Genomic DNA, 26,390 nt, shown 5'->3' on the forward strand with positions numbered 1-26,390 from the left:
ACATGTATGGGGGGCCCCACCCCCAATTCTTTTTTTTACTATTTAGTGTCATATTTTTGTAGCGGTTCATACAACACATATTCCCATCAAATTTCATCACTGTAGTACTTATAGTTTCCGAGTAAATCGGCTGTGACAGACGGACAGACGGACAGACGGACAGACGGACAGACGGACAGACGGACATGACGAAACTATAAGGGTTCCGTTTTTGCCATTTTGGCTACGGAACCCTAAAAACAGACTATAGTCTATTTTTTTAACAAGCTAGTACTAAGTAAATCTCTCAAACATTTGCTGTACTGACTAGGATAGGTCATCAGTCGGTGTGTACTTAATTTCTACTATGTACTTTTATTTAGTTCTGATTTTTCAATCGCCAAATAACTTTTGTTCGCGCGTTGTGTGCTTTTTATCTGAACGGGTGCTCTAACTCTAGGGGTGCATCTGCACGGTGCAAGCTTGCACATGTTGAGGATCATGCGCAGGTTACATGCATTTTCAAATCGACGACTTGCGCATGTACCAACACAAAATAACCACCCGCGTGCTCTTGTCACTTGTTCCTTGCGTAGGTTTAATTTGCGCCAGCTACATGCACCTTGCAGACACTTTAGCCATACATGCTTGCTTTGATCTTTAAAATAGCAACACTAAACTAAAAAAGCGCAGCGAACGCACCGCAGCTTAGGTCTCTAGAGATCGAAATGTATTAACAAACAAACCAGTGGATCTTCATTTTTTTTATTGAAATACAACACCACAACAAAAATTAGACATCACAAAATTCACGTAATAATTACTCTCGGAAATACAAAAAACTTGGATATGGACAATGAAGACCGCAGCACTTTGAACATCTAGTCAAATGGTTTGAATTATGCCCTTCTTCGCTGGTAGTCGTCGCACACTGCGTGTGAAACGTCTGGCTTCGGGTACTCTTCAGAGAGAGTCTGTCCTTGCACTTACACTTGACTCTCTCTTCTCTTTGACCTTGACCTAATTCCCTCTCCATCATACGTTGTTCATCTATACCTTCGTCCAGAATCACTCGCCTCATAACGGGTGAACCCCAGGAGTTCTCTTCATCAGAACATTTGCTAGACCAGTTGTTACTGTTCCTTTTTTTGGACGGTCGTGGATGTCGTAAATCGTCCAAAGATCCTAACTCAATAACACGTTCTCGCCTAGACTGCCGGCTGCTCGTGCAGGGGATTTGATCTTGAAGGCCATCTCTCTTCTGCATTCGAGAGTCACTAAGTCTGCATGAGTAACCAGGAGAATTAAGCGGTGTGGACTGGTGATTAGGTCCGAAGGGTGATGAAAACGGGCTCAAGTGCGGACTAGCTGGCGGTGACCGAGAACAGGGTGAAGACCTGCGTGAAGTTCTGTCGTCAAACCCTCTTGACGACCATTGTGAACAACTCTCCCGATGTGAATGGGAAGGGGGTGCCTTGTATGATGAAAAGTCACAGGGCATTCTTTGTGCACTAATGCTTTGTCCTTGATGGGTAGGACTAGCTTGGGGAGATAGGTAGTTCTGATGGCTTGAGAAGGAGCCAGGTGTGTAGTGAGGCGAACTGGATCGATGGCAGGGGGATCTGCTAGATGGATGGCTCGGGGGATGGCAGGGTGGACGGCTTGGTGGATGGCTGGGTGATCTGCCAGTTTGATGGGGAGGACGATGACTAAATGATTGGAATGGCGATGTGCCCATTTGATGGCAAGGTGGTCCTGAAGGCAAGTATGACGACGTGCCACTCAGAGTGCTAGGTCCTGGGCTAGTTCGTGGGTACAGAGATGCACCAGGCTGCTGCAGAGGTGGTGATAACTGGTAAGGCGAGCCAGATTGTTGGTACGGGGAACCACTGGGTGGATAATAAGGTGATTGGCACGGAGCAGTGCCCGATAGATTGCATGGCCCAGTAGCCGGTTGCTGGTACGGTTGCGGCCCGGTTTGATGACATGGCATACGCTTGGAGTTATCAGGGCTGTCCCAGTAGAATTCTTTGACGATTATCTGAAATGTTAAAAATTATGATTTGGTATGATAAGCAAGTCAAAAGGATTTTTTAAGTAATAATGTAACTGCTATCCTTAATTTGCTACTGGTTGCTCTAAACAATAAACGTTTCGTGTTGTTTACGAATGGCAGTTTTTTGGCGTTTATCCTACATATAAGTTTACTTAAAAATGTACTGTCCATAAGAAACCATCCGTTCTTTGACCATAGGAACTGGAACATTAAAACATCAGATTTGCAATTAACATTCAAAGAAAGATAATGTACATTAAAACATCAGATTTGCAATTAACATTCAAAGAAAGATAATGTAACTCACTTGTGGATCCACTTCCCCTTCAGTTTGCATATTACAGCTTGAAGTGGGCCGATTCTTTGTCTGGATACCAGACGCGCGTGACGTACTTGTCTGCACACCTGGGCACGGCCGAGGCTGTCTGTCGTCGTTAGTCGGGCAAACTGGGCCTGCATTAGCCCTTATGTCCGTTTGACTTTCAGTATCCACCGGTTTTGGTCCAACTGCAGCGTTCCGCTTATTTTTCAACAGTGACGACACACATTTAGGTGATAAGCAAGCTCTGCGTCTGATTCTCTCTAAGTGAGCCATGTCTTCAGGGCTCAAGGTACATGGGAATGTCCTACGGGGGCGTGTGTGTTCCACAGTGCGATCAGACTGAAAAGTGCGTGTACACGGGCTACTTGGGAGGAGGTTCATTCGTGTTTTAAAATATGGACACGTTGGACTATTCGGAGCGTTCGTACAAGGGGGGCCAGGAGAAGGAATGGCATTGCCAAAAGCATCAATGGTGACGTTTGCAGATTCACTGAATCTTCTATATAATTCCGTTGCATTCAGTTTATCTATCAATCTTTCAGCAAGTGCGTTAAGATTTTCAGAAGGCCTCACAGGCATTTTATTCAGAAATTCTAGTATTCGCTTTCTCATTAATTCAACTTTGTCATCAGCTTCGACTTCAATATCAAATATTTTTTTTGATAGCACATATACCATTTTGTTCCTAGCTAAAAGCTCAGCTGCGCTCTGTGGCTCTAATGGTAAGTCTCTAACCCACTCATCAATTTCTTCTCTTATTCTTGCCTGTTCTACTTCGTATCTCATAGAATCACCACAAGGTAATGGGACATCATTCAAAGCAGTATATAGATCGTAATTTAACTTTTGACTGTTTAAAGGTATTCCTGGATGTCGCCTCATGTAATTATTGCAGAAGGCGGCTATCTCACTCGATATTTTTCTTTTGATTTGTCCTCTTAAATTATCATCATTACCTGAATAGTGCAAATTAATGAAAGCATCAGCCAATTGATCTTTCAATATTTCCAGACTGGCTTGCTCGTCGTATGACATATTCCTTTGGTCCGGTAACATGTTTGATATAGTGTCGCGTAAATTCTGTTTATAGTTTTGTCCTACCATCTCATCATGAGCTCTTCGCCGAGCTTCTAATGCTTTAGCAACAAGTTCATCTTTCAATTCTTGTAAATTGGGATCGGTAATTGTTACACCAGCCAACATATTTTCTATCTCATCTCTCAAAACATCTTCATAAAGTAGATTATCATTAAATATTTCTGGATCGACATTCATTTCTCCTATTTTGTGAACTAAATTATATGCCATATCTTTTTTCATATCTTTCATTTGTTCTTCTCCTTTTGTTGGATCGTCGATGTGTAAATTATTTAACCAAGCTTCTATGTAATCTGTGAGTCCATTGAAACTCATACCATAGCGGCTTCCTCTTCTTCTTGCTCCAGATATAAGATTATCTATAAGTTCGCGAGACTTTTTATTCATAAATTCTTCATCATTCTTTAATTCAGGATCCAATGGTACTCGTTGCATGAATCTGTGGACTTCTCCATTTACTTTTGAAAAATCTCCCATAGGTATTATTTCATTCAATCTTGTGATTAACTCCAGCTTGTCGTTTTCCAAATCATTGTCTTCTTGGTTAGTCGTGATGGTTATTGGTAACGCCCTTACCCAATCATTCACGGTAGCTGTGATAACAGGGTCTAATTTCCTGTCTTCTGAAATTTGTATAACATTGTTATTTTTATTATCTTACAGAGATTCTTATTGATTAATCTGACAATAAAATCTATTATAGCTTACTTGTGAAGACAGTTCAAACAAAATCAGTTTTTTATTGTTGTATTATAGGTAATTTTGTATCATTAGATGTCTAGGACTCTTAAAGGGGACCGTCACGGCCAAATGGTTTGACTCAAACACGTAGACTTTGGTTTGACTTTGATTTTGATCGTTTACAAAGGTTTTTCAAACATATACGAGACTGAAGCATGTTTGATGGATATGAATTTCATATTTTTGCTGTGTTTGAGACGCCGTTTGATCGTGTTCTGACGCTTTGCTTAGTTTTGCATTAGATTTTTATCATGAACTTGCGTGTCACGAAGTTGACTGATAAATATATCAAAAGTGAAAGGACACCGTCAGCATCGGCATCAATCGGTTGAATAAAAATTAAACAGTCTTTTTTACGCTCAACAACAATTTTGACAAGTTACACACAAATCAAAATGATTAATATCATACCGAATTACCTGAAAAATCACCATCTTCCAAAGGAATTCCTAATTCTCTAGCATACTGCTCAGCTAGTTGTCTCTCCATTAACTTTCTTTTTTCCTCTGACATTGGACAACCATGGAAAACATCACCAAGTTCCCTTAGCATTGCTTCCTGGAAATCTTTTCTCTGGACGGGACTCTTTCCACAGCACGGCCAGCGTCTCGCCGCAGAAATATCTCTGCTCTTTCCTGGTGGATAGCTATCCCTTCTTTGCTTTGAAGAATCTCGTTTCTGTGATTGCGAGGGCCGATCTCTCATTTGCGAGGTCCTATTAACCGAAGGCCTTCCTGCCCCTTGAAACTTTGATGCCAGAGAGAGATTTTTGGCAACCCCTAAGAGTTTGTCAGCCAATTGCTCAGCTTCTTCATCTGTCATGTTACTTTCTTTCTTGATTTTTTCTATCAATGCTCTTCTCATTTCTTCAGGGGTAGCTCCACTCTTAGCCAATCTTTCTAACTCGTTGCCTAGACTTGCCTGCAACGCCTCTCTTTCCTTTTCATCTAATCCACAGTTAGCTAAAATGTCTCCTATTTCTCCATTCATTTTCTTTCTGATTTCCTCTAACTCTTTTGCAGTTGGCCTGGTTGATCCTCCATCTTGGCCGTCTTAAAGTAAAGTTTATATTTTCAAATTTATTTGTAAACAGTTTCACTTTGTCATCAGAAATTAATAATTTTGAATAGGGTGTGGACAGATAAAAATAATATAAATTCTTGCAGCTATTTAAAGCATGAATTTAAATTCCAAATTGAATTTAATGGATATGCAGTTGCTAATGTTGTTAATTGTATAAACTATTCAAAAATATCATTTTTCTGATGACAATAGTGAAAAATTATGAATAAAAATAATTATATCCCCCATCTAAAAACTGGAATATACTATGTTTTGGTTATTGGCACGGTTATCAATCATTTAATCGTTTTTTTTTCTGGTTTTCATTGTAACTTTTTAATGCAAATTATTGATGTTATTCTGTTATTTTTTTTTAATTTTCACGGTGTTTTAATTTTGTTTCTGATTTTGTGTTTGATTACATTTTAATTATAAATGAATTACCTTACCTTAGTACTAATAAAACATTTGCTATCTGTCTATCAAAGTATGCCTCAGGCTCATATTCTAGAACAACACTCAAGTTTCTAAGCTAAATTTTGGGCTATATTGTATCGGATTTCTTGACTAACCTCCCCACTCAGAGACATTTAATGATTACTTAATTCACTCCTTAGTGACTGAATGTCATACAAATCCTTCATTACAAGGAATGGCTTAAGTAACCATTAAATGTCTCTGAGTGGGGAGTTTATATTTTTCACCCTTGAGTAAAGTTCTGTAACACGAACCCGGACATAGCAATATTAGCGATTACAACCTTTGCCGTGGTCAGGTGGATCGTCACTAGGGCTTGACAGTTAATTAAAAACCTGCAGCTCACTCGATAAGAAGAATATTACAACCTTTCAAGGATTGCCTTGGTGACATATCTGGTATGTTCACTTTGTTTATCTCCGCTAACAAGTGATGAGCTTGATCTAAAACCGGCGTCAATGAGCCGGCTGGCATCTGCATCTCTAGTCTTCTGTTCACTTGAAACTTCAGAAATTCCAAATCTTCAGCCTCGGATGGTCTCTCCGATTGACTAGCTTGAAAGCGCTTCTTCCTTCCCACAATATCACTTGAAAGTCTCTCCACTATTTTTTTTACAGCATCCTTTTCTAAGTTTATCGGTGCCTTATCAGCCCAGTGTTGAACAATTTTGTTTATTTCACCTCTGTACTGGATTTCAGCTTCAGTTGGAGGATAGTCTGGTGGATCTGGAACTGGTTCCCCAAAAGAAGTAAAGCCTGGAGTTTCAGATACTTTCGCTATATTCGGTATCGATAATGTTATACTTTTTTTCCCCGCGGACTGTTGTTGTTTGGGGAATATTGGTTTCGGTATATTTTTTGATTCTCCGCCGCCTTCCATCGACGGCTTAATTCCTGCAGGTAGTTCCCCAGTAGTCATCATATCTGTCTCATCGTAAATATTGCATAATGTATCTTTCAAATCAACTTTTTCAAAAGTTGTTATGGGTAGTTTTTCGATTACTTCGTCGAGATTTCTCGACAACCTTTCTTTTCTGACTCGCTTATCTGTTATTATTGTTTCATTAACATTTCTATCTAACATTTCAACTAATTTTAATTCAAGTGGTGCCAGTTTTTGTCTTGATGTTACCGTTTTTTTTAATAAATCTCCGAAATCCGTAAAAATGAGTTGCCTTATCGCGCCTATATCTTGTTTTGCTGCTACTGGTGATTTATCTACGTCTTTTTCCACGGCATTGATTAATTTATCTTTTAATTCTGTTTTCATACCAATCGACAACGATGTTTCCCTAATAATATTACTGATACTGTGGTATAATGTATCTTTCAATTGTTCTTTTATAACCGAAATGGTGTGATCCTTAGGAACATTAACGACATCTATTTTAACGGAAGTTGAATCATAATCACGTGGCTGCTTAATCGACGTAATATCTTCTTCTTTGATTTTGCTCTTTCTCTCCAATTTAATTGTGTCAGGTACATGTACGATTTCTTTGGGGCTATCATCAAATCGGTATTTTGTTCCCTCTGAAGTGGAAAGCCTTTCCTTGACATTTTCGTGTGAATCAACAGTTTTGACTATGAGTGACATTTCTCTTGCTCTGCCAATAAGCTTCTCGGACACTTCATCTGCTTGGAATGGGGACTTTACATTATCGGATAGTAGTAAACTTTTCCTGCAACTCATCCGAGCAGTAAGTGGGTCGCCACCCTTCGTTGCCAACTCTCCCAGCGCGTCAGCTATATCCTCTACAAGCTCATCCTTACTCGGGATGATATTATGATTTTCTAGAACATCTTCTATTTCTTCTCTTAGCGGATCTTTTAATTTCATGATCGCTTCTGGTTGTTCAGCGATTGGACTTCCACGTCGAGGTTCTTCACTACTTCTTCGTTTTCTAAATCGTCCGAATTCTGTTTTAAAAGAAAGATAAATCAAAATAACAAATGTAACCAAAGGAAATTAAATAGAAAATATGGTTAGGTACAAATTATGAAAAACAAGTGTTTGTCCACCATAAGCTTTGAAGTCAACAAAGCTACATTAATGTATAAACATTATGATTATTTGTACAGCAATATATTAAAACTTGCTGCGTTATTATGTATCAAAAGTAAATATACAAAATATTAGTACAATTCTCATTGTATATTTAGTGAACATAACGCAAAATGCGTAAATTTTTCGGTTTTTAAAGTGAGAGCAAGCAAATCTTTGCTAAAGATATGTTTACAAATAAAATTGCTTAACTAAGCTTTCAACAAATCCTCCATTACAAAATATAATATACAAAATATAGTGCATAACAAAAAACGCTACCTATTCAAAATAACATTATGACTTAATTCAATATAACAGTATTTTACTTAAAAAATAAATTATCACTACGTCAGATTACGGCTTCAGACAGCGTTAGACGCTGTGGCTTTTCAATAAACTATCTCTCTATGGATTTGCTTGCTGGAGATAGAAATTTGACATTGCAAAATCTAATCAGAAGGCCGCAATTTTACCTCTAACCGCTGCCTCCGGTAAGCAAATCCATACTGCGGTAAATGTATGAGATATTTTGTTCCTTCTTTGCCCCAAAAATATACTTACTTACATGTAAAAAATCTGGAACATAAAATTTGCAAATAATAAAGACTTAGATATCAGATCAAGTATCCTTTTTTAAACTGTTGCGTTTATATTCTGATACCATATTTTGTTTTTTACATGACGACGAGATCAAGCCAAAAGTTTTTGTTTAAATAAATTATTGAGATTACTGTACAGTTTTACTTTAAATTGTGTTTCAACTTTACGAAATAATGTTAATATTTTGATCCTATTGTTAGTGCTGTTATTAAGTTTATATTTTACAGAGTTTCAACTAGTTTGCAGACCTCAATTTGCTACTCATGGAAAATACCCCAATAACTTGACATTACTCAACCTTTCTGATTTCTATTGCGGCGCGATTTTGGCAAGTCCTGCGGGACTTCTATCTCCTTTAGCATAGCGTGTAAAGCGTCAGCTTTATCCAACACCGGAAGCAATACACCAGTGTCGTGATCATCATGTAATCCACTGTATATTTGAAATTTTAAAGTTTCTATTTCATCATTGTCAGTATACTTTTCCTTGGGGTGTAAACGCAAGTAATTTTGGCGGTCTATTATGTCGCCAGATAGATCTTCAATAAAATTTTGTTCAGCTATTGGGTCTAAATGTAGAGGCACGGTCTTTGACCATTTTTTAATGGTATCTGCTATCTTGTTTGTGTATTCGCTTCCTGCAGGATCCTTCGTCAGCTGAACACTTTTCTTCGGCGTAGAAGTTCGAGTAGGTACGAATTCATTCACGAGTAACAAATCGTTGACTCCTACATCTTTGGAAAATGCTTCTGTTAGTAGTGATTTCAAACGATTTTTCTCATTTGGTGGTATCAAAGTTTCATCAATAATTTCTTTACTGTCATTTAGTGCCAAATCTTTTAAGAGATCAACATCCTTTTTAGTCTTCAACGGTGACTTTTCAACATCCGCATCGATTTTGTTTATTATTTTAGGCGCTAACTTCGTTTTGGACCCCTCAGGTATAGAAGATTGTGCAACTGCACCAGTAACAGCTTGACTCATTGATTCTCTCAATTTACCGGCTAGTACTTTCTTCCTTAACGCCTCTTTTATGGCATTTTCGTCGTTATATTCAACTCCATCTATAGTATAAATGTTTGGATCCCCCAACTTCAACTTTTCCGGACTATCGAGGACATTGTCAGATGTCATATCTGCTAGTCTAGCTCTGCTAGACTGACTGAGCGCTCTTCGTTTAAGATATACGTCTGAGTCATTAGCTCTAGCGAGCAGTGCAAGTTCTCTTGCTCGGTCAATCAAGTCAGACGCTACATCGGATGCTCGTTTACGACTTAAATTTGCTTCTGGTATAATTGTGTCCACAAGTTTTTTCTTTGTAGCATCAGGATCTACTCCCTTGGTTACCACAAAATCTCTTAAATCTTCAAGAACGTTGTCTTCAATTTCTTTTCTATTTACTGGATTTATTTTATGATTATCAAGAACTGCATGAATTTCTTCTCTTAAGGATTGATCAATATCTAATTTAGGCAGTACGCTTTGAAACTCTTTGCTTGTTTGTCTGGTTGGTCTGGTGTCTTGATCAGAGTACTGCGTAGCTATGCTTTGCAATACCTGGGTGGATGTTAACGGCGCACCGCTTGGGGCTGGTTGTTGCGCCCAATCTGCAAAACCTGGTGGAATGTTCATAACCGGCACCTTAATATTGTCGATATTTCTCTGTAATCCTTCCGTTAAATGATGAATCACTGCTGTTAAAACATTACTTTTAACAAACTTGTTCATTCTTCTATGTACTTGCAACTTCAAGTAGTCAAGGTCATCTTTGAAAGTGGGTTTAGCTGCTGTTGAAATTTGGAGATATTTCTTTCTATCCACCAAGTCTTGTGCCATCTTCTCGGCTATACTCGCTTGAATGTTTACATCTAAGGGAACTGGTAGTCTTACCAACCAAGCTTTGATAACATTTTCTATTGCAACAAGGTAGTCTAATTCCGCTTGATCTGGTTCAAATGATGGCTCGTTTGAAGTATTTTCTGCGTTGAAAGGAGAACTTTGTGAAACACTGGCGTGCAAAGCAACTTTTTCTTCAATCTTAGACAGACGTGGCAAAAAGCTGTCAGTTTTCCCTAGAGCGAAATGACTTTTTGTGGCAAGGACTCTTTTAAATTTTAAATCTTGAGCGGTGTTTGTTTGTACATTCAATTTACTAGGAGTAGGCAAGTCTTGACTATTTGTTTCTTCATAAATGTGAGCCAAACAATGTTTCAAATCAGATTTTTCGTTCCCAGAAATAGGTAAATTAGCTATTAAATCATCAACATTTTTTAATAGTACAGTTTTTCGTATGTCTTCGTCCACTAACAGGGTTTCATTTAAAACTTGAGCTAATTTATATTTAAACAAATATTTCTTATTTTTAGGAATTGCTGATTTCTCTAGAGCTTCATTAGTATCTTTTAAAAGTACTCTTTTAATACTCGCTAAATCATGCTTTTCTGATAACGTTGGGTTGCTAAATTGTTTTTCAACGAGGCTACTTAATTTGATCTTTAAATCTCTTTTCTTATCCGGAGACAAACCCGCGGTACTAATAACATTAGTTATGTTTTTCAGTAGTTTTTCCTTTAGTTGATGTTGTTGGACTGTTGTATCTGGCTTCATGGAAATCGCGTCTTCACTTAGACGCTCAATAGGCAGGACTCTTGCAGATTGTGCAAAGCGAACATTATTATGACTACTTTTGTTTTCATTAGCACGGTCTATTCTATTTTTGTAACTCTCTTTTGAGTCAACGGTTTTGATAATGAGAGATATTTCTCTAGCTCTGCTGACGAGTGTATCAGAAACTTCTTCAACTTGGTACAGTGACATTCCAGTTGTCCTCAACTTTCTACTACATCTAAGCTTAGTTCTGTCAAAGTCACCGTTTCCAGTAGCTAATCCATTTAGAGTACAAATCATATCTTCTAGGAACTTTTCTTTATTACCGGGGCTTATGCCATGTTCATCCAAAACATCTGTTATTTCTTCTCGCAATGATTCTTTAACTTTTTCAGTTGGAACTTCGTTTTCAGTACTAACTCTTCTAACTTGAAGAACTTCATCTCTTCTCCGCTTCCGAGAGCGATCTTGTTCTGTTTTAAAAGAAAGATGAATGAAAATAACATACATATGAAATATTAATTATATTGTAGCAGTTTTGACTTCAATTGCAAGTAACCATACAAGCTGCTAATATTATGATTAATTATACATTTGATGTGCAGTTGTTACAACAAAATATTTTCATACGCGCTGCACATCACATGGAACTTACCTTCGAAAAAATAGAAAATAAAGCAAAGAGACACTTTGTCTCTAGAAATAGTCATCTGCTTTCTGAAAGTATGATTAATCACTGATGATATTTATGTAATCATTAATGATTTTTGCAAAAATAAGGGAAATATTTGTCTAACAGGAGAAACAACGACAAACTTGTCCAAGTTATTATACTATGCTATTTGCACTTTTTATAATTTCGTATCGTATAAGTCCTTATTATATTACGGTATGAAACATTTTCATACGTTATAATTAGAATATACATATTATATAAATCATGATTCTGATAAACTGAGCAAGTTTGTCTTTGTACGAATAATAGTTGATTCTGTTTAGTATCGAGATGTAGGTAATATAGACTTACTAAAAGATGTGTTCAAAGTAGACGACGGCCGTGAGCCTAACAAAAAACTTATGCTTGACAACGAAGACACTGAGGTTTCAGAAGTCCTTAATAATAAGCACAAAAACAAAGTCGAAAGTGTACATCAGCCTAACGAACATACAAACAAAACTACCACCAAAAACGAATATTCTGTATGACCACATAAATCCGGAACCTGATGACTGAAAGAATCTGAAATATAAAATGGTAGAACATTATAATGTAGGTAGTATTAAAATAAAAATACAAAATCTTAAGAAGGAACTTTGAAATGAGTCTTATAAAAATTGTTTATCGCAAGTCGCGTATTTTCTGTAAATATTTTTGTCTTATTATCATATTATTTTTTACATAAAACGATTTAATAGTTTCCTTAAGATGCGTTTTTTTAAATATTTTGAGAACTTTCTTCCACCGATCTCAATTGCGATTTTAAGTACGATTGCATTTTAAAAAATGTTAACTTTCACAATTACGCCCTACGCTTGTTTGAAAACCCCAAAGTCTTGGTTTCAAAACTACTCCACCTGTGATACTGGGATGTCGCAATCCAGGATAATTGTCGGGAGCTCCTAAACCCGTGATCATCTTGAACAACTCTGGTGTAGCTTCCATAATCGGCGGCATGTCTTGGTGGTGCACTAGCTTATTGAATCTCCTAAACACTTGATACTTTAGATTTTCCAGTTCATCCTTATTAGAACATATCGCTCCATCTTGTACTTTCAAATACTTCAGACGGTCTATTATATCATTTGTTAGATCCTTTACAACTCCCGGTTGGGCTGCTGGATCTATAGCCACGGGCAAGGCTTCTACCCAAGATTGAATTAATTTTGAAAGATTTTCAGTGTATTCTTGCGGTATCTGAATACTCGCGGATCTGTTGAATTTTCGAACGTCGTCGCGAAGTCCTTCAAAGCTTACTCGTAAAGATTTAATTACGTCATTTAGACCATCCAACGCTTCGGTCAATAGAAATTTCACTTCAGTTTTCTCGTCGTTGTCAATATTATGTTCATTATCAACGATGTCCTTGCTATCATTTAATATTTCATTTTTAATATATTCCAAATCTTGAATAGTAGCAATTGGATGTTGCTGAATTTTTTCATCTAATTTGTTTAGTATAGAAGACTTCAGATCTGCTTTAGTAATCTCAGGAATAGAAGATTGATTAATAGCATCACTGACAGCTGTGCTAATTAAATGTTGACCTTTATTTTCAAACATTTTTTGTTTAAACTCTTCTTCCAACAGCAGTATCAGTTCTTTTTTCTTGTCAGTAGGAATATCTGTTCTATTATCAACAATTTTCTTACTATCTAACAATAATTTAGGTGCCATTCTTTCGAAATCATTCTGGGTAAGAATTGGTGATTTCTGAAAATTTTCATTCAATTGGACTAGTAATGAAGGTTTTAAATCTTCTTTTACACTTTCAGGATTAGAAGATTTATCAACCGCATTAGTTATAGCTGTAGAAATTAAGTTTGCACATTTATTTTCAAATATTTTGTTTTTAAATTCTTCATCCAACAGTGCTTTGAGTTCACTTTGCTTATCCATAGGCATATCAGAGTAGTTATCAACAATATTCTTTTCCTCCCACATAAGTTCAGGCACGAAGTTTTCAAAGTCTTTCTGAGTAGTTATTGGTGTTTTCTGAAATTGTTCTTCTAATTTGTTCAATAATAATGGTATTAAACCTTCTTTTATACTGTCAGGACTAGAAGATCTATCAACCGCATTAGTTACAGCAGTAGCAATTAAATCTTGACATTTATTTTCAAACATTTTGTTCTTAAATTCTTCTTCCAAAAGTGATTTGAGTTCATTTTTCTTGTCTATAGGCATATCAGGTTGGTCATTAACAACATTCTTTTCCTCCCCTAAGATTTTAGGCATGAAGTTTTCTAAGTCCGTCTGATTAGTTATTGGTGTTTTCTCTAATTGTCCTTGTAATTTGCTCAATAATAATGGTTTCATATCTGCTTTAACGCTCTCAGGATTAGAAGATCGCTCAACGGCATCAATTATAGCATTAGCAATTACATTTTGACATTTATTTTTAAACTTTAACTTTTCGAACTCCTCCTCCAACAGAGATTTGACCTCGGTTTTCTGGTCATTTGAAATATCAAATTCATTATTATCAACAATTTCCTTGCTATCTTTTAACATTTCGTCAACTAGCTTATTAAAGTCTTCCTGGCTCGCCATCGTTGTTTTACGAGTGCTTTCGTCTAGTTTGCTTTCTAGAGAAGATATCAAATCTAATTTTTTGTCCTCTGCCATAGAAGACCTATTAATAGCATTATGTATACCCGTAGAAATTAAATTTTTACATTTATTTTCAAACATTTTCTTATTAAAAGCTTCGTCCAACAGTTTCTTGAGTTCATTTTTGTTGTCAATAGAAATATCAGGTTCATTATCAACAATTTCCTTACTATCTTTTAAAATTTCAGCTGTAGCGTTATCAAAATCTTTCTGGGACAAAATCGATGTTTTCTGAACGTTCTCATCTAATTTGCTTAATAACTTAGGTGCCAAGTCTGTTTTTTGAGTTTCAGTAATAGTTGATTTATCAACGGCATCAGTTATAGCATCGGCGATAAAATTTTGACATTTATTTTGAAACATTTTCTTATTAAGCTCTTCATCCAACAATGCTTTGAGTTCAGTTTTCTGCTCGTTAGAAATGTCAGTTCTATTATTAATCATTTTCTTGAAATCTTTTAATAAGTCATTATTCATGAACTCCAAATCTTCCTGGGTCGTAATTGGTTTTTTCTGAATGTTTTCGTCTAATTTGTTTAATAACGTAGATTTCAAATGGGCTTTTGTAGTCTCAGAAATAGAAGATCGATCAACTGCATTATTTATGGCTGGAGTAAAGAAATATTTACATTTACTTTCAAACATTTTCTTATTAAACTCATTGTCCAACAGTGTCTTGAGTTCACTTTTGTTATCGCTGGGAATATCGGATTCATTATCAACAATATTCTTACAGTTTTCTAATATATCATCTGTGAAGTTATAAAAATCTTGCTGGTTGGCAATCGGTTTTTTCTGCAACTCTTCATCTAATTTGCTTAATAATGTAGATTTCAAATCTGTTTTTTTATCCTCTGGGAGGGAAGACTTATCAACAGCATTAGTTATGGCGTCAGAAATGTCATTATGACATTTGTCTTCAAAAATTTTCCTTCTTTCCTCCAATGCCAGCTCATCATCTGCACTGTATGGCATTTTGTTTAATATTTCTGCAGCCGACAATGCTATTAGGCCACGTTTGCCTTGGGCACCAAATGACGGAGGCATTCCCAGTCCTCTTTTGATTATTTGATCGGCCAATTTCATTGCTTCTTCTTCTGGTAAATGTGTTTCACGCATAATTTTTTCTATGAGTTTGCTTCTTATACTGTCAATATCACCACTCAGTCCAGTATCTCTTAATTCACGCATTATACTTGATTCTAATTTTTTTATATAGCTGGGATCTACATCCTCTTTTTTTGTAGCCTTATAGATGAGCTCTTCTTTATCAATCATATCAGCCAGTTCACTTTGCAATTTTTTCTTAGCCAGACTCGGAAGGAGTGATCTTTTCACACTTCTCTTTATACCCATTTTGATACTCTCTTTAGCTTTTTCTGGATCAAATTCTGTTAGATCATGTACTTTCTCACCTTCTTTTTGCATGCTTTGCGGATGAATCGAAGGATGCATCTGTTTTAATTTCAGGAAGACGCTGAGGCCATCGTCAACTGTTTCTTTAAATTCAGATTTCATTTTGTCTTTCATGTCTTTAGGTAAATCCAATCCATCTATAATATCATTGATGCCGTCAATGAATTCATCCCGAACATAATTGGATAGTCGTCTATCGAATTTATTTCTAGCCAATTCTTTAATTTTCTCTTTCAACTCATTTTTCATCTCTTCAGGTATATCTGCTTCATCTATGAGTTCTTCGAGTGCTTGTATTGTGTTGTTTTTAGAAAGATTTTCTAAGACTTGCAGTTCTTTTTTTTCTTTTTCTATTAAAGAATCAAAGTTTTCATCAACCTTGGATAGTAATTTATTTTTGTCAGCTTTAAGTAATGGAAGTTCATTAATAATGCCTTCTATTCCATTTTTTAGGCGATCTTTTCCTTCAGGAGATAAATCTATATTGCCATCGGCCATTTTGCTTAATTTATTTCTCAACTCCGCCTTTTTTTCTTCAGAAATGGGCGAATCATTAATAGCCTTTTCTATATCTTCAAAAATATGATTTGCTTTTGATAGTTCACCATTATTTCCCAAAGTACTGGTCTGTACTTTTGGACTATCATTTATGTTACCTTTTCTAGGGAACTGAACATCATCAGATGACGGTCTGTTGGAAAAACGAGCTTTTAGGCTGTCTGGTTTAGAGACAATTGATGTTTCGCTTAACTTTACAATATTGCTTAATTTATCTGGAGCATTGTGTTCTAATTTCTCATGCTCCTTTAGTTTTGTTGAATCGCGTAAAGACTCAAGACTTTGATCAACTGAGTGTTTCAGTCCACGTCTTAACTTGCTTCTTTCTTCTTTGGGTATTGGCATTTCCTTTAATATATCTCCAATTCCTGATTTCACGGCTTTTTGCACGTCGGCAGATAAAGGCTGTTGTAATGTATCTGAAGCCATTTTGTTGAGTTTATTTTGCAATTCTTTTTTATTCTCATCTGGAATGGCTGAGTTTTCGATTGTCTTCTCCATTCCTTGCATGATGCTCTCTCTAGCTAGAGATGGATCAACTTTCTCTAAGGGTGTTAATGATCTACCTGTAAATTTATCTGTGCGAGAGTCTTGTTTAGTCTGTGATATTCTTTTCCTGTCATCATTTGGTATATTACCTTTTCTAGCAAACTGAACATCGTCAGATGAAGGTCTATTGGAGTAGTGTTCGTTATTCATAACCGTGGTTTCTTTCTTTAAGAAAAGTGGTGATCCATGAACGGAGTCTTCTAAATCATAGAAAATATTGTGCTCAATCTGGCTTCTTGACTCCCCCAAACGTAATAACGATAGATTCTCATCAACAGCCTGCTTGAGGTAGTTTTTCAATTTATTCTTTTCGTTTTCGGGTATATTTAGAACCTTTAATATTTCTTGTATCTCATTTTTCATTGCGTCTTGTGTGCCTTCAGATAGTGGACGCTTCAAGTTCTCAGCCACCATTTTGTTTAGTTTTTTCTTTAATTCTATCTTCTTTTCTTCCGAAATGGGCGCGTCTTCAATAGCCTTCTCCATGTCTTGTAAAATGCGTTCTTTTGCCTTTACTGGATCGATTTCTTCAAAAGGAATTTTAACTTTATCGCCTTTTTTGCCTGGTGCTTCTTCATCTTTTAATACATGCTTAGGCGATGCTCCTTTTTCTGCTATTATTCTAGCTCTTGCTTGAGATGCATCACCTTCTTTTCTGGTTATAAACGTTTTAGTTATGGTCTCCCCTTTTCGTTCATCTGGTTCATTTTCTTCTTTTCCTGGCATTATTCTATCTTTTGCTTGAGATGGATCACCTACTTCTCTGCTTATAAACGTTTTAGTTATGGTTACCCCTTTACGTTCATCTGATTCATTTTCATCTTCTTCTGGAATTGTTTTAGCTTTTGCTTGAGATGGATCACCTACTTCTCTGCTTATAAATGTTCTAGTTATGGTCTCCCCTCCACGTTCATCACGTTTATTTTCTTCTTTACCTGGCGTTATTCTATCTTTTATTTGAGAGGAATCAAATTCTTGTGTGTTTATTGAAGTTTTCGAGATGTTATGTGTATTTCGAGTACTGTCTCTTTTTGACTTAAAAGTTTGCCATGGAATATCTGCTAATTTGCTTTTGTATTCCTGAATAGTTTTATAAACATTTTTTGTGAGATCAAATCTTAATTTTTTCTTCTGATCTTGCGATAAAGGCATTTGATCTAAAATATTGTCGATGCCATCTATTATATTTTCCGTTGGATCACTCGTTAATGGTCCTGTTAAATGTTGGTAGGCCACGTCTTTAAGTTTCTGGTTTAAATCTGGCTTTTGCTCAGCACTTATAGGTGCTTCTTCGACGGTTCTATAAAATCTATCTATCAAATTGTTTCGAGTGGAAGTAACAAGGTCTCTATTATCCTGGTTTTGGTTTAAATCGTCTAGTGAATTCTCAAGATCATGTAATACATTTTCAACAATGTTTTCCAAATTCGTTGTGTGTGTTTCCTCCCTTACACTTGTATCACGTAAAGACTCAAGACTGTCATCAACTGAGTGTTTCAGTCCGCGTCTTAACTTGCTTCTTTCTTCTTTGGGTATTGGTATTTCCTTTAATATATCTCCAATTCCTGCTTTGACGGCTTTTTTCACGTCAGGAGATAAGGGTTGCTGCAATTTATCTTCGGTCATTTTGTTCAGTTTAGTTTGCAATTCTCTTTTATTCTCTTCGTGAATGTTTGAGTTTTCGATTGTGGTATCCAATCCTTGTAAGATACTCACTCTTGCTAGGGACGGGTCAATGTTTTCTAGGGGTGTTAATGACTTTTTTTTTCGCTTTTGACGTTGAGCAGCAGAAACATCTCCAACTAAATTTGGTGTTGACATATCGTCTTTAGGTTTCTTTATTTGTACTAATATTTCTCCTACCACGACTTTTAATGCTTTCTGCACATTTGCAGACAGTGGATCGTTTTTGTTATCTTCTGCAATTGCGTTTAGTTTCTTTCTAATTTTTTTCTTTTTTCGTTCCGGCATATTTGATTCTTCTATAGTCTTCTTCATTGCTTCTAAGACAAGTTCCTGCTTAACTCTTTGTTGCTCTGCACTTATTTTTTTACCGCGAGTTCCATCCTCAGTGTCGGCGATTTCGTTTTGAACAACTGATATATTTTCGTTTACTGCTTCGGTCCAATAACTTTTTATTCGTTTTTTCTTGTCTGCTGGTAGTTGTGGTATATTTAGAGTACTTTCAAATATTGGGCTATTGAAGTTTTTATAAGCAAAGCGTTCATTTTCTACTGTCGGTATCGACAATTCATTTAATATACCTTCTATTTCATTATTTAAAGATTTTTGAACGTCAACAGATGATGGTTGCTCTAAGTTAGCTATTCTGCTTAGTTTCTGTTTAAATTCCATCTCGTGTTTAGATATTGGCGCTTCTGTATTTACCTTTTCAGTATAGCGTAATACATCACTAAGGACATTGAGTTCTAAGTTTTTTGTTGCATCCCGTAAGAACTCAAGACTGTCATCAACTGAGTGTTTCAGTCCACGTCTTAACTTGCTTCTTTCGTCTTTGGGTATTGGCATTTCCTTCATTATTCTACTTATTTCTGTCTTTACAGCTTTTTGCACATCCGCAGATAAAGGTTGCTGTAAGTTCTCTGCCGCCATTTTGTCGAGTTTATAGTGCAATTCTTTCTTCTGGTCATACGGAATGTTTGATATTTCTATAGCGTTTTCCATTCCATGCATGATACTCTCTTTAGCTAAATATGGATTTACTTCTTCTAAGGATATTAATCTTCTTCTGTAACCGTCTCGTCTAAATTGTTTATATTTGCGTTCGATGTTCCGTTGTTGTTGGATGATGTTCGAGATTTCACTTTGAGATTTATTCATATTAATGATAGTAGTACTAGCGAGTTCATACATTACTTTAAGTATACTCTTCAATTGCTGTTTTTTCTTTTTAGCTATGGGTGCTACTTCGACAGTATTTTCAAATCTGGATAAAGTACCGTCTTGAATGAGGCTCTCAATTCCTATCTTTTTCTCGTGAACGAAGGGTGAATTATAGATTACCTTGTCCATAACTTGCAAGCAAATTTCTTTCTCTCTAGTTTTATTGTTTGGGAGTAATGTTTTTTCTCCTTGGCCACTACCATACTCATCATCGTCCATTGAACTATATTGATAAGACTCTAGACTTTCATCATTCGGGTCTGTAACATTGTCATAATACGCGTCGCTTTCTCGATGATCCTCTTCTCCTCCGTGATCAATTTCTCCTATTACAACTTTTAATGCTTCTTGGATATTTTCAAATTCATTCCAGCTTTCTCGTGCCATTTTACTCAGTTTAATTTTTATTTGTTTCTTTTTTTCATCGGATATGTCTGACTCATCGACCGTCTCCGTTATCCATTGCAAAATACTTTCTTTTCCCCGTAGAACAGTGCCGTCGTCGGACACCAGAGAGACTCTCGCTTTCTCACCTGTAATGTTATGTCTTTTTACATCGTCTTCGATTTCATCCTGAAATATGTCGTGCTCAGCACGGCTTCTTACATGCTCTAAACTCTTGGTCTCTTTTCTCCTAAAGACATGACTTGAGGAGTCCGGGTTCTCATCAGCTGCCTGTTTATTACGTCTATTTCGATAATTGTCTTCTTTAGTCTGTAAATTTTTCCGTTCAATTTTATTTATTTCCTTTTGGTATTTATTGATATTATCACGGAGTGACCTTGAGAGATTAGATTTTAAAGTGTTTTTCTCATCTTCTGATAAAGGCAGTTTATCCATAATATCGTTGATGTCACTTAAGAAAGAATCCGTTGCACTGCTCGTTAGTGGATCTATTAGGTGTTTGGAAGCCAGGAATTTGACTCTCTGTTTTAATTCTTTCTTCTTCGCACTACTTATAGGTGCTCCGTCAATGCCTTTATAAATATCTTCTAAGATATTATTTCGAGTGCGAGTAAAAATCTTGCTTCGTGTAGACCCAAATTTGTTAAACATCTCTTCATTCGAATCTCTGTCTAGAGACGGATCACCACCTTCTTCTACAGATGTTCTGTCTTTTTTGCGTTCCATTTTATGTATGTCGTTTTGGTATTTATTGATATTATCACGGGTAGTCCTTGAGAGATTAGATTTTAATGCGTTTTTCTCAGCTTCTGATAAAGGCAGTTTATCCATAATATCGTTGATGTCACTTAAGAAAGAATCCGTTGCACTGCTCGTTAGTGGATCTATTAGGTGTTTGGAAGCCAGGAATTTGACTCTCTGTTTTAATTCTTTCTTCTTCTCACTACTTAAAGGTGCTCCGTCAATGCCTTTATAAATATCTTCTAAGATATTGTTTCGAGTGCGATTAAAAATCTTGCTTCGTGTAGACCCAAATTTGTTTAACATCTCTTCATTCGAATCTCTGTCTAGAGACGGATCACCCTCTTCTACGGATGTTCTATCTTTTTTGCGTTTGCCAGGATATTTTTCAAATTCAGCTCCTTCTATGGATGTTTTCTGTTTTTTGCGTCCATCAAGAGATTTTTGAAGATCTCTTTCTTGAGAATCATCTGCTTCTTCAAAGGATGTTCTCTGTTTTTTGCGTCTGTCAGTAGATTTATCAAGATCCACTTCTTCAATGGATGTTCTCTGTTTTTTGCGTGTGTCAGGAGATTTTTGAAGATCTTCTTCTTCTTCAAAGGATGTTCTCTGCTTTTTGCGTCTGTCAGTAGATTTTTTATGATCTCTCTCCAGAGACGGATCAGCTTCTTCTATGGATGGTCTTTGAGATTTGCGTCTATCAGGTGATCTATCAAAATCTCCATCTAGAGACCGATCAGCTCCTTCTGCAGATGTTCTTTCTTTTCTACGTTTGCCAGCCGATTTCTCAAAATCTCTGTCTAGAGGAGCATCAATTTCTGCGGACGTTCTTTCCGTTTTGCGTTTGGCAGGCAATTTTCCAAAATCTCTGTCTAGAGACCAATCATCTGCGGATGTTCGCTCTTTTCTGCGTTTGTCAGGCGATTTCTCAAACTCTTCCTCTTGAGTAGAATCAATTTCTGTGGATGTTCTTCCTTTTCTGCGTTTGTTAAGTGATTTTTCAAGGTCTCCCTCTGGAGAAGAATCAATGTCAGATGATGTCCTATCTTTTTTGCGTTCAAGTTTTTGTATGTCGTTTTGGTATTTATTGATATTATCACGGACAGTCCTTGAGAGATTAGATTTTAATGCGTTTTTCTCACCTTCTGATAAAGGCAGTTTATCCATAATATCGTTGAGGTCACTTAAGAAACAATCCGTTGCACTGCTCGTTAATGGATCTTTTATGTGTTTGGAAGCCAGGACTTTTAATCTCTGTTTTAATTCTTTCTTTTTCTCACTACTTATAGGTGCTTCGTCAATGCCTTTATATATATCTTCTAACATATTATTTCGAGTGCGAGTAAAAATCTTGCTTCGTGTAGACCCTTTGTTAAACATGTCTTCATTCGAATCTCTGTCTAGAGACCGATCATCTGCGGATGTTCTTTCTTTTCTACGTTTGTCAGGGGATTTCCCAAAATCTCTGTCTAGAGACCAATCATCTGCGGATGTTCGCTCTTTTCTGCGTTTGTTAAGTGATTTTTCAAGGTCTCCCTCTGGAGAAGAATCAATGTCAGATGATGTCCTATCTTTTTTGCTTTCAATTTTTCGTATGTCGTTTTGGTATTTATTGATATTACCACGGACAGTCCTTGAGAGATTAGATTTTAATGCGTTTTTCTCACCTTCTGATAAAGGCAGTTTATCCATAATATCGTTGAGGTCACTTAAGAAACAATCCGTTGCACTGCTCGTTAATGGATCCTTTATGTGTTTGGAAGCCAGGAATTTTAATCTCTGTTTTAATTCTTTCTTTTTCTCACTACTTATAGGTGCTTCGTCAATGCCTTTATAAATATCTTCTAACATATTATTTCGAGTGCGAGTAAAAATCTTGCTTCGTGTAGACCCTTTGTTAAACATGTCTTCATTCGAATCTCTGTCTAGAGACCGATCATCTGCGGATGTTCGCTCTTTTCTGCGTTTGTTAAGTGATTTTTCAAGGTCTCCCTCTGGAGAAGAATCAATGTCAGATGATGTCCTATCTTTTTTGCTTTCAATTTTTTGTATGTCGTTTTGGTATTTATTGATATTATCACGGATAGTCCTTGAGAGATTAGATTTTAATGCGTTTTTCTCATCTTCTGATAAAGGCAGTTTATCCATAATATCGTTGAGGTCACTTAAGAAACAATCCGTTGCACTGCTCGTTAATGGATCCTTTATGTGTTTGGAAGCCAGGAATTTTAATCTCTGTTTTAATTCTTTCTTTTTCTCACTACTTATAGGTGCTTCGTCAATGCCTTTATAAATATCTTCTAACATATTATTTCGAGTGCGAGTAAAAATCTTGCTTCGTGTAGACCCTTTGTTAAACATGTCTTCATTCGAATCTCTGTCTAGAGACCGATCATCTGCGGATGTTCTTTCTTTTCTACGTTTGTCAGGGGATTTCCCAAAATCTCTGTCTAGAGACCAATCATCTGCGGATGTTCGCTCTTTTCTGCGTTTGTTAAGTGATTTTTCAAGGTCTCCCTCTGGAGAAGAATCAATGTCAGATGATGTTCTATCTTTTTTGCGTTCAAGTTTTTGTATGTCGTTTTGGTATTTATTGATATTACCACGGACAGTCCTTGAGAGATTAGATTTTAATGCGTTTTTCTCACCTTCTGATAAAGGCAGTTTATCCATAATATCGTTGAGGTCACTTAAGAAACAATCTGTTGCACTGCTCGTTAATGGATCTTTTATGTGTTTGGAAGCCAGGACTTTTAATCTCTGTTTTAATTCTTTCTTTTTCTCACTACTTATAGGTGCTTCGTCAATGCCTTTATAAATATCTTCTAACATATTATTTCGAGTGCGAGTAAAAATCTTGCTTCGTGTAGACCCTTTGTTAAACATGTCTTCATTCGAATCTCTGTCTAGAGACCGATCATCTGCGGATGTTCTTTCTTTTCTACGTTTGTCAGGGGATTTCCCAAAATCTCTGTCTAGAGACCAATCATCTGCGGATGTTCGCTCTTTTCTGCGTTTGTTAAGTGATTTTTCAAGGTCTCCCTCTGGAGAAGAATCAATGTCAGATGATGTCCTATCTTTTTTGCTTTCAATTTTTCGTATGTCGTTTTGGTATTTATTGATATTATCACGGACAGTCCTTGAGAGATTAGATTTTAATGCGTTTTTCTCACCTTCTGATAAAGGCAGTTTTTCCATAATATCGTTGAGGTCACTTAAGAAACAATCCGTTGCACTGCTCGTTAATGGATCTTTTATGTGTTTGGAAGCCAGGACTTTTAATCTCTGTTTTAATTCTTTCTTTTTCTCACTACTTATAGGTGCTTCGTCAATGCCTTTATAAATATCTTCTAACATATTATTTCGAGTGCGAGTAAAAATCTTGCTTCGTGTAGACCCTTTGTTAAACATGTCTTCATTCGAATCTCTGTCTAGAGACCGATCATCTGCGGATGTTCTTTCTTTTCTACGTTTGTCAGGGGATTTCCCAAAATCTCTGTCTAGAGACCAATCATCTGCGGATGTTCGCTCTTTTCTGCGTTTGTTAAGTGATTTTTCAAGGTCTCCCTCTGGAGAAGAATCAATGTCAGATGATGTTATATCTTTTTTGCGTTCAAGTTTTTGTATGTCGTTTTGGTATTTATTGATATTACCACGGACAGTCCTTGAGAGATTAGATTTTAATGCGTTTTTCTCACCTTCTGATAAAGGCAGTTTATCCATAATATCGTTGAGGTCACTTAAGAAACAATCCGTTGCACTGCTCGTTAATGGATCTTTTATGTGTTTGGAAGCCAGGACTTTTAATCTCTGTTTTAATTCTTTCTTTTTCTCACTACTTATAGGTGCTTCGTCAATGCCTTTATAAATATCTTCTAACATATTATTTCGAGTGCGAGTAAAAATCTTGCTTCGTGTAGACCCTTTGTTAAACATGTCTTCATTCGAATCTCTGTCTAGAGACCGATCATCTGCGGATGTTCGCTCTTTTCTGCGTTTGTTAAGTGATTTTTCAAGGTCTCCCTCTGGAGAAGAATCAATGTCAGATGATGTTCTATCTTTTTTGCGTTCAAGTTTTTGTATGTCGTTTTGGTATTTATTGATATTATCACGGATGGTCCTTGAGAGATTAGATTTTAATGCGTTTTTCTCACCTTCTGATAAAGGCAGTTTATCCATAATATCGTTGAGGTCACTTAAGAAACAATCCGTTGCACTGCTCGTTAATGGATCTTTTATGTGTTTGGAAGCCAGGACTTTTAATCTCTGTTTTAATTCTTTCTTTTTCTCACTACTTATAGGTGCTTCGTCAATGCCTTTATAAATATCTTCTAACATATTATTTCGAGTGCGAGTAAAAATCTTGCTTCGTGTAGACCCTTTGTTAAACATGTCTTCATTCGAATCTCTGTCTAGAGACCGATCATCTGCGGATGTTCTTTCTTTTCTACGTTTGTCAGGGGATTTCCCAAAATCTCTGTCTAGAGACCAATCATCTGCGGATGTTCGCTCTTTTCTGCGTTTGTTAAGTGATTTTTCAAGGTCTCCCTCTGGAGAAGAATCAATGTCAGATGATGTTCTATCTTTTTTGCGTTCAAGTTTTTGTATGTCGTTTTGGTATTTATTGATATTATCACGGATGGTCCTTGAGAGATTAGATTTTAATGCGTTTTTCTCACCTTCTGATAAAGGCAGTTTATCCATAATATCGTTGAGGTCACTTAAGAAACAATCCGTTGCACTGCTCGTTAATGGATCCTTTATGTGTTTGGAAGCCAGGAATTTTAATCTCTGTTTTAATTCTTTCTTTTTCTCACTACTTATAGGTGCTTCGTCAATGCCTTTATAAATATCTTCTAACATATTATTTCGAGTGCGAGTAAAAATCTTGCTTCGTGTAGACCCTTTGTTAAACATGTCTTCATTCGAATCTCTGTCTAGAGACCGATCATCTGCGGATGTTCTTTCTTTTCTACGTTTGTCAGGGGATTTCCCAAAATCTCTGTCTAGAGACCAATCATCTGCGGATGTTCGCTCTTTTCTGCGTTTGTTAAGTGATTTTTCAAGGTCTCCCTCTGGAGAAGAATCAATGTCAGATGATGTCCTATCTTTTTTGCTTTCAATTTTTCGTATGTCGTTTTGGTATTTATTGATATTATCACGGACAGTCCTTGAGAGATTAGATTTTAATGCGTTTTTCTCACCTTCTGATAAAGGCAGTTTATCCATAATATCGTTGAGGTCACTTAAGAAACAATCCGTTGCACTGCTCGTTAATGGATCTTTTATGTGTTTGGAAGCCAGGACTTTTAATCTCTGTTTTAATTCTTTCTTTTTCTCACTACTTATAGGTGCTTCGTCAATGCCTTTATAAATATCTTCTAACATATTATTTCGAGTGCGAGTAAAAATCTTGCTTCGTGTAGACCCTTTGTTTAACATGTCTTCATTCGAATCTCTGTCTGGAGACCGATCATCTGCGGATGTTCGCTCTTTTCT

The 26,390-nt window shown here is 36.4% G+C and overlaps 1 protein-coding gene across 2 annotated transcripts; it reads right to left on the reverse strand.

Annotated features, from left to right (window-relative positions):
• Positions 1 to 734: 734 nt before the first annotated feature.
• LOC135118912 (uncharacterized) lies at positions 735 to 26,337 on the reverse strand. Of its 2 annotated transcripts, none has more exons than XM_064042058.1 (4): positions 12,563 to 26,337; positions 4,616 to 5,248; positions 2,343 to 4,075; positions 735 to 2,020 (listed from the first exon to the last, which is right to left on the reverse strand). In XM_064042058.1, the coding sequence occupies exons 1-4, from the start codon at positions 26,331 to 26,333 to the stop codon at positions 800 to 802; spliced, it is 17,358 nt and encodes a 5,785-aa protein (XP_063898128.1). In that variant the 5' UTR covers positions 26,334 to 26,337; the 3' UTR covers positions 735 to 799. The 2 variants fall into 2 exon arrangements, with proteins under 2 accessions (XP_063898128.1, XP_063898127.1); XM_064042057.1 differs by having other exon boundaries at positions 2,343 to 4,078.
• Between the last annotated feature and the right edge of the window lie 53 nt (positions 26,338 to 26,390).

Source organism: Helicoverpa armigera, chromosome 27, assembly GCF_030705265.1.
Source record: "Helicoverpa armigera isolate CAAS_96S chromosome 27, ASM3070526v1, whole genome shotgun sequence".
Classification (NCBI taxonomy): domain Eukaryota; kingdom Metazoa; phylum Arthropoda; class Insecta; order Lepidoptera; family Noctuidae; genus Helicoverpa; species Helicoverpa armigera.

Coding starts and splice junctions, on each gene's coding strand:
- LOC135118912 (XM_064042057.1), bottom strand. CDS start 26,333: ATGTTAAACAAAGGGTCTACACGAAGCAAGATTTTTACTCGCACTCGA. Junction 5,249..12,562: donor GCGACATCCCAGTATCACAG/GTGGAGTAGTTT, acceptor CTTTACTTTAAG/ACGGCCAAGATGGAGGATCA. Junction 2,021..2,342: donor AAGGGGAAGTGGATCCACAA/GTGAGTTACATT, acceptor TTAACATTTCAG/ATAATCGTCAAAGAATTCTA.